We start from the raw sequence: 8,450 nt of genomic DNA on the forward strand, positions 1-8,450 counted from the left end.
ACCTCCCCCCGAAACTTTTCCCCGGGAACCCGGCATTTCCCTTTTCCCAAAAACCACAAAGCACATGTAGACCCGGGTGAGCGTACTCCCAGGGCCCCCTCCGGGGCCTTGCGAAGTGAAAAGGGGTCCGTCGTTCCCCCCGACCAGGAAGAAAACCGCATGTTTCCCCCTTTAATTGAGGTTCGACAAACGGGGGACCCTCCTTTTCAACCTTTGAAATAAACTTTTCCCCCGGGGGCTAGTTTTATTTTTGAATTGGCCCCCCACCCCTTTTAGGGTGAACCCCACTACGTTTTTTGGGACCAAAATCGGACTCCGACAACCCCCCATTTTGGGAACGTCCCAAAAATCACTTTTTTGTTTGGGTAATTAATAATTTAAAAAATTTTTTCAATAATTCCCAGGAAAAGCCCCGGCTCTGTGTCAGCACCGACAAAAAACGCAAAGGGGGCGCGTGACCCAAACACGTTTTGCCCCCCCAAGTCCCGTGGTAGCTTGTCATTCAAAATTTAAAAAATACTTTCCCACCCGCCCCTACCGGGGGAATATTGCCATGGGGTTTAAGGAGTGCTTGGCCAATGGGGTCTTAAAAAAAGGGAAACCCAACGTGCCCTTAAAAACCGAAAAAACGCTTTTAAATATGGTTTAAAGGGAATGGGGCTTAACCATGGACCCGACTGGGAGTGCTTTTGGACACGGGGTGCATCTTGCAATTGGTTAAATACAAAAAAAAAGGGGTTTGGGGCCGGATGTGGAAGTTTAAAGGTTACTACAATTTTGAGAGTTGTATTTTCTGGGGGCGAAGCGCCGAGAAGTTTGTTGTCAAAGGGCGTTTTACCCCAATGGGGTTTGCGCAATGCCTTTCTTTAAAATACTGTTTTTCCTAGGGGGGAAAAAGAACCCTTTCATCGGGAAACTTTTTGTGTGTGTGTGTGTGCACGTTTTTTAAAAATTAGGGGTTAGTGAGGCCATTTTAAAGTGTGTTTCGGGGGGAGGGGGAAAAGTGTTTTTGGGAAAAATAAACAGCCCAGCGTTTTTTTTGGGAAATAAACACTAGCCCTGTTTTTTGGGACAATAAAAAGCTAAATGGTTTTTTTTGGGACAATAAAAAGCTAAAACGGTTTTTTTGGTACCCTTTAAAAAAACTAACGTGTTTTTTGTTGTTTGCAATGTCAGGCTGGTGCCCAAAATTTATTGCCCCTATAAAGGAAAATTAAAAAGATTTTTTTTGGTTTTAGTGGAATAACTAAGAAAACATATTAAGGGGTTTTTGCATTAAATTTCCAATTACAAATTTTTTTTATGGGCAAAAAAACTTACTGTGGTAGTTTCCACCCGAAGTTTTGCTGCCCAAAAAAACGTATTGAACTAAATTTCATGACAACAGATTTTAATTTAAGGTATGTTATGAAAACTGTGTTATGAGCTTTCCTTATGGCTTTTTTATACTGGAATTTCAAAAAAGGTTTAATTTTTTCCCAGAAAAAAACGTTTAAAAAATGGCAAAGAAAACAAACGGGCCCAGGACTTTGCAAAACAGCGGTTTTCGGTTTTTCACTCACAGCTGGAAAAGAAAGGCGGGACTAAAAAGGCACAGCCCAAAAGGGGCCCCTTTAATACCTCAAAGTCATTTGGGCATGAAGTCCGACCATTGGGGGCCCGGGGGGGGAGAAAAATGTTTTGGGGGGGTGTTGGAGCAGAGCAAAAGGGACTGTGCCCGGTTCTTTTTTTTTGAAGACCCGGGGAAGCGGCCCCCTGGTCCTCACTTGGCAAGACCCCAATGTCCTTGAAAACTGAAACCAAAGCCCCCGGGCCCCCTTTTTGGGGTTTTTACAACGCCCCTCAGGTTTAGGAAAATACTAAGCGTTCATACCCGAAGCCCGTGCCCATCTCCTAGAACAGCAAAAGCTTTGAAAATGACCAGGGCCGAATCTCACCAAGGGGGATCAAAACAAGGCTTTTCCAAAACATTTAAAAGAAAAACGCGACCCCTTACACAAGGGGCTCTTTGGGAAACACATCCCTTTCCCTTTATCCAAGATTCAAAAAGAGCTACATAAGTGGAAAAGAAATGTCCCCCTACTTCAAAGGACAAGGGGTGAAAAATGGGAAAAGGAACAGGTGGCCCCAAAAAAGGGTTTCTTTTTTTTTTTTTTTTTGTTTTTTCAAAATTAAAAAAAAGTTGTATTTTTTGTTTTTTAAATTTTTGGGAAAAAAACCTTCTGACATTTTTTAAAATTTTAGCAAAAAAGCCTCGGTTTGGGTTTTTCCCCAAATGAAAAAAACATTGGTTTCCTCTTATTTCTGTGTGTTGCCGGAAACAGGGCTTGTGTCCAACCCTTTTCCCCGCCCCCGAGGGCAAAAAGAAAACCACCCCCCACCTCTACAAACGAAAGCGGTCACTGGGGAAAACTTTTTTTAAAGACCAAGGCGGTCCCTGCTTCCTCTACTGTGCAGTTGGAGGATACCATTAAAGCAGAACTGGACAACTACCTCATAACTCCTACCATTGATGGAGAGCAAGATCCACTGGCCTGGTGGAGAGTGCACAATGTCAACTTCCCATGGCTTAGCAAGTTGGCTCGTAAGTACCTTTGCATACCAGCAACGAGTGCACCATCAGAGAGACTGTTCAGTGCCAGTGGCATTATTGTCACATGTCAGCGTGCAAGTCTGAAGCCAGCAAAGGTTGACAAGGTTTGTTGTTGTTCTTCTGCACCTTACCCTGACATGTCTTTGTTCCATTAAAAAAGGTGTTCACTCTTTTTTACTTATCTTTTGTTACAGACTAGATGTTAAATAATGTAACCAGTTGGACATCTTTTGTTGATGAGGAAAATGTATTTTTTTTATTATTATTATTATTATTTAGTTTTACTACCTTTACATTTCACTTCCTCTTGCCACTTTATTTGAAGCAGCACAGGTTTCTGGATACACGGGTTGAATATCTGTAACTGCTGCTGATGTTGAGGTTCATAAGCTAGCTCCTTTGAGACATTTTGCACTGCTTTTAAGGTAAGACTTCTTTTTTTGCTCCACTTTGTTGTTACACTGAAACTTGTTTAAATAAAAAAAATCGTGGAGAAATCGAAATCGCAATCTCTGCCAGAAAAATCGCAATTTCAATTTTTACTTAAAATCGTTCAGCCCTACCTCTGATCCCCCTTTTTAAAGAGAGGAACCACCACCCCGGTCTGCCACTCCTTCGGTACTGTTTCCGACTTCCACGCAATGTTGACGAAACGTGTCAACCATGACAGTCCCTCAACACCCAGAGCCTTCAGCATTTCTGGGCGGATCTCATCCACCCCCGGGGCTTTGCCACTGTGGAGCTGTTTAACTACCTCAGTGACTTCCCCCCGTGAGATTGGAATTGATCCCCCTTCATACTCCAGCTCTGCCTCTAACATAGAGTGCGGAGTTGTCGGATTCAGGAGTTCCTCAAAGTGTTCCTTCCACCGCCCTAACACACTATCAGTTGAAGTCAACAACGCCCCATCCTTACTGTACACAGCTTGGATGGTACCCTGCTTCCCCCTCCTGAGGTGCCGGACGGTTTTCCAGAACAACTTTGGTGCCGACCGAAAGTCCTTCTCCATGGCTTCTCCGAACTTCTCCCACACCCGCTGCTTTGCGTCGGCCACGGCTGAGGCTGCTGCCCTTCGGGCCTGTCGATACCTTGCAACTGCGTCAGGAGTACCCAGGGATAACATATCCCGGAAGGCCTCCTTCTTCAGTCGGACGGCTTCCCTAACCACCGGTGTCCACCACGAGGTTCGAGGGTTACCGCCCCTTGAGGCACCTAAGACCTTGAGACCACAGCTCCCCGCCGCAGCTTCGGCAATAGAAGCTTTGAACACCGCCCACTCTGGCTCAATGTCCCCAGCCTCCACAGGGATGCCTGAAAAGCTCCGCCGGAGGTGTGAGTTGAAGGCTTCCTGGACATGGGACTCCTCCAGACGTTCCCAGTTCACCCGCACTACACGTTTGGGCTTACCAGGTCTGTCCAGAGGCTTGTATGTCTTCCATTTTCTAATAATTGCTCCCACAGTTGATTTCTTCACACCAAGCTGCTTACCTATTGCAGATTCAGTTTTCCCAGCCTGGTGCAGGTCTACAATTTAGTCTCTGGTCTCCTTTGACAGCGCTTTGGTCTTGGCCATAGTGGAGTTTGGAGTATGACTGTTTGAGGTTGTGGACAGGTGTCTTTTATACTGATAATGAGTTCAAAAAGGTGCCATTAATACAGGTAACGAGTGGAGGACAGAGGAGCCTCTTAAAGAAGAAGTTACAGGTCTGTGAGAGCCAGAAATCTTGCTTGTTTGTAGGTGACCAAATACTTATTTTACAGAGGAATTTACCAATTAATTCATTAAAAATCCTACAATGTGATTTCCTGGATTTTATTTTCTCATTTTGTCTCTCATAGTTGAGGTATACATATGATAAAAATTACAGGCCTCTCTCATCTTTTTAAATGGGAGAACTTGCACAATTGGTGGCTGACTAAATACTTTTTTGCCCCACTGTATATAAATAAAGTTGTAGTGTAAGCCTTCATGAGGCAGCCCTGCACCGCTGCATGTCTTGTATTAAGTTCCATCTATGATACATAAATTCCTCTATCAAAAATCACCAAAACCCACTAAATGACGCTTTAGATAATTATTACGGAAACAATTAGACACTGTTGCAACCACAATGAAGTAGCAGCCTAACTGATCTCTATTGTTTCAAAAAAAAGTGTCTGAAAGACCACAACGGTATTAACTCCTCACTGAGTGGGGACGAAAGTGATGATTAGGCGTTCAGTTTTCCTGTAAGTTCAACTCAGAGGTATTGTCTGGGGTTAACACTCACTTCTGAAGTATCGCTGTGTCACGCTACCAGCTTTTCAAAAGCAGCAGAGCCAATGCAGAGACATATTTTCTTTTCATGTGGCAGCAAAATCTACACCACAAACAATGCTGTGTGCTCTACTGAAACTATTGTATCATTGTTTACCTTTACACTGTGCCTCATAAAGACAATGCATTATTAAATGGCTTAAAAACTAGGTATAAATATTCAGATTCAGGGCATGATTCAGGTGTGAAGAAGTTCAGTGAAAACCCTATATTAATTCACTGTATGTTGCACAGTATGTTACCTGTGCCAAAGACCTGTTGCGTTTAATGCGAAATACTGGACAGGTGACTGTCTCCGTGGTTGCTCACTTTTTCCTTTCGTGGAATTTGTGAAAGGTCTCATTCTGATCATGACTTGATGGTGGTTAGTGAGGTGGGGGTCAGCTAAACCTCTAGCTTCATTTCCCTTCAGACTGAGCTACAGTTTTTTAAATGCACACTGCACAGTGCAAAGATATGCAAGCACATAGGTAACTTAAACTGTGTTTGAGTGACAAGTAGTTCTAAGAACTTTGCAGAATTGCAGAACAAGATAAATTGGCTAGTATTACAATTGATAGGCTTGTGTAAGTTAATGACAAGTGATGAGCACTTGTCTTCAGTCCATGATGCATGTGGGAGGGACTTGTGGGTGGTGAATGCCTTGACAGCTAAGTTTATGAAGCGGAGGCAAAAGAACACACCTCCTTGTGCAGAGTTTTTAGATGCACACAAAGTTTGGACCTGCACACAAAGTTTGGAACTGCACCATGAGCGCTGACCAGAGCTATCCGTTCCCACAGGTGTTCCTTGTGGATGGAGGTGGAGGGCCACAGCACGCTGCGCAGCCTCCAAGTCTTGTACCCTGCTGGTCCTACCCACCTCCCCAGGAGAGATCTAGGAGCCGTGGAAAGAGTCGGGGTTGCATGGGAGTCAGCCCCGGTCTGGCCCTGATCGTACTCATGCTGTTCCTACTTGTGTTTGCGGCCCTAGGGTTGGAAGCTTACCAGATTATCAACATGCAGGAAGAACTGAGAGAGTTAAAAAAGGTAAGGGACCACAAGATGTGACGGATATGGAGTGAACGTGGAGAGTCAAAGGAGGAAGGCATGAGAGTGGTTTCAACTTCCTTTGTAACCGAATTACACATCACTGTGATTTAATGTATTAAAAAGAGCTACTACTACAGCAGTGTGTAGATAATAGATTTGAGGTTGTAAAAAATATGACTGCAGTGTGTAGAAAATGTTGTCCTGTAAAAAAAAATTCCGGAGGCAGAGCTGCGCTTGAAAAAGGTGTGACTTTATCTCACCTTTCACAGAGAAAGGTGTAAGGTGGGAGAGTGGAAAATTGAGCTGGAAAGTTCACACTGCAAAGTGTTTTTTTACTTCCTCACTTAAAGAGTAAATCTACTTCAGCTGTGCTGTGACATTTAAAGAGCAAACCAAGTACCCAATTGTTTCATCTGTGGTCTCTCGTCCAGTGAGACAGGATTTCCTCTCTTGACTTGCGCTCTGGGAGGGCTTTGAAATAAAAGCGCTGAGAGTCAAATGTCTGTGATGTGGTATTGAGAATTCTCTGTTTCTCTTGTGTTTCACTTTAGGTCCATTCTGCGACTGAGTTTACGACAACTCAGACAAAGATTGAGTTTGATACACCTTACAAGCAAATTGGTAAATATAAACACCACTCACCACACTAACCCAATAAAATGAAATCTTTCCCATGAAGTGAAACAGATGATGTGACTCTAATCTGATGGTATTTTCAGGTGATAAACCTGAGTTGAGTGGAGAAGACAAGAACAACAGACCTGCAGCACATGTGACAGGTAACATACCAATAAAAATGCAACCAATCCCCTGATCCTCTATCTTACACAGGGCTGAAAGAGGTAACAGAGTTTCTCCTCTCTTGCAGGGCGGATTGAAACCAAAGTGTTCCCTAAGACTTTGCGCTGGGAGCCGCATGCAGCGCGGTCGTTCCTCTCTGGAGGAGTGGCCTACAGGTTTGAAGAGGGTTCCCTGCAAGTCAATGAGACAGGACTCTACCACATTTACTCACGAGTGGAGCTGATCTTTAAGAATTGTTCTCCTACGTCATCGTTCATACATTCAGTGTTTGTGAGGAGAGAAGGACACTCCTCGCTTCTGACCCTGATGGAGGCCCACAGAGCGGGTTTCTGCTCCCAGCAGAGCCACTCCTGGACCACAGAGAGTTACCTCGGCTCCGCCCTGAAGCTGCAAAAATACGACAGAGTATTCGTGAATGTATCTCACCCGTTGTATCTTAGTCATGCAAATTATGGCAACTTCTTTGGTCTCTACAAGATCTGATGGTTTAATGTTTTTAAAGTCATAATTTAACTCCAAAATCAGAATATAAACTGATCAGAATGTCTCTGAAAAGCTTAAATTGCTGATTTGGTTGCTATAAGGTTTAAAAACTGCACTGAATAGCCTAATAGGAAATAGTCTGCAATGTTGCACCCTGTCTTTATTGACAGATTTAAAACAGGTTGTTAAATCAATTGATTTCCACACATTCACACAAATTGCCTTTTATAAAATGTAGAGTTTGTTAACACTAACGTGCCCGTTTAGTTGGAGCCTTTTTAATCATATAAATATTTATTTAAGTGTGGATCTGAGATGTATGATGTCCAAATGTGTAAAAAAATGGTTTGTTTGGAAGTAAATAAATACATAATTTAAGTAAATTGTCTTTTGGTGAAACGCAAATCTGAAAAGGAATTCATGTTTGAGCAGACTGCCATGTTTACACCCACATGACCTTTGTTCATGACCACTGGAAAGTATTTAGATTAAGACACCAACTCAAAATTGGCTTTAGAACTGACAATGACTTTGATTTACATATATTCCATTGAGGTACAGCAGCGGTATAAAACAAAAAGGAATGCATTCTGAAAGATGCAGTAAATCTCTCAAAAGGAGTAGCACAAATGTTATAAAATAATTTAATACATTTAGCTTGCAGACCACAGAGCATTGCACTTGCATCAATGCAGCTGCTTTAGTTGCAGTTTGACAGCTTCTATGTGCTGTTCTTTTTTAGTACACCACATACATTTATGTCAGTGATGTGTGAGAACATACGCAGGCTGGGCAAAGATGAGGGGACTGAACAGGGAGGTTTGACGTGCATTTCCTTCCTGTGTGAAAATCACAAGGGTCTTGCTTCTGTGCAGGTCGATTTTAGTGAAAAAGTTAGTGTTTCCTTTTATGCACATGGCTACTGTATGAACTCATGTGTTCATTTCAGTCTTCAGATGTGGTTCGCTCATAATGACAGCCAAATGATCTTTTTTTCAGTGAACAAACTCAGAGGTATAGTCATTTTGTGCTTAACCACAAATAGCTCACATAAGCTGGGGTTACTGATCAACAGGAAAAAACGTGCTTACTCAGCCTGATAGAGTGGAAAAGGTATAGGTAAGGGATATTGCTTAGAGGATCTTCACCATTTTTGCAAAATAGCAAATAAAAGCAATATTTCCAAAAACAAATCAATGTTTAATTTTAAATATGTCATGTAAAA

The 8,450-nt window shown here is 42.7% G+C and overlaps 1 protein-coding gene across 1 annotated transcript; it reads left to right on the top strand.

Moving 5' to 3' along the window:
• Positions 1–5,590: 5,590 nt before the first annotated feature.
• On the top strand, positions 5,591–7,608 carry faslg (Fas ligand (TNF superfamily, member 6)). The gene is made up of 4 exons (XM_063890705.1): positions 5,591–5,938; positions 6,493–6,562; positions 6,661–6,720; positions 6,810–7,608. The coding sequence occupies exons 1-4, from the start codon at positions 5,615–5,617 to the stop codon at positions 7,223–7,225; spliced, it is 870 nt and encodes a 289-aa protein (XP_063746775.1). The 5' UTR covers positions 5,591–5,614; the 3' UTR covers positions 7,226–7,608.
• Positions 7,609–8,450: the final 842 nt, after the last annotated feature.

Source organism: Eleginops maclovinus, chromosome 9 (assembly GCF_036324505.1).
Source record: "Eleginops maclovinus isolate JMC-PN-2008 ecotype Puerto Natales chromosome 9, JC_Emac_rtc_rv5, whole genome shotgun sequence".
Classification (NCBI taxonomy): Eukaryota; Metazoa; Chordata; class Actinopteri; order Perciformes; family Eleginopidae; genus Eleginops; species Eleginops maclovinus.

What these genes read in the sequence shown, in the direction of transcription:
- faslg (XM_063890705.1), top strand. Translation starts at nt 5,615, where the DNA reads ATGCACACAAAGTTTGGACCTGCACACAAAGTTTGGAACTGCACCATG. An exon ending in AACTGAGAGAGTTAAAAAAG is followed by an intron (nt 5,939 to 6,492) that starts GTAAGGGACCAC and finishes GTTTCACTTTAG; the next exon opens with GTCCATTCTGCGACTGAGTT. An exon ending in ACCTGCAGCACATGTGACAG is followed by an intron (nt 6,721 to 6,809) that starts GTAACATACCAA and finishes CCTCTCTTGCAG; the next exon opens with GGCGGATTGAAACCAAAGTG.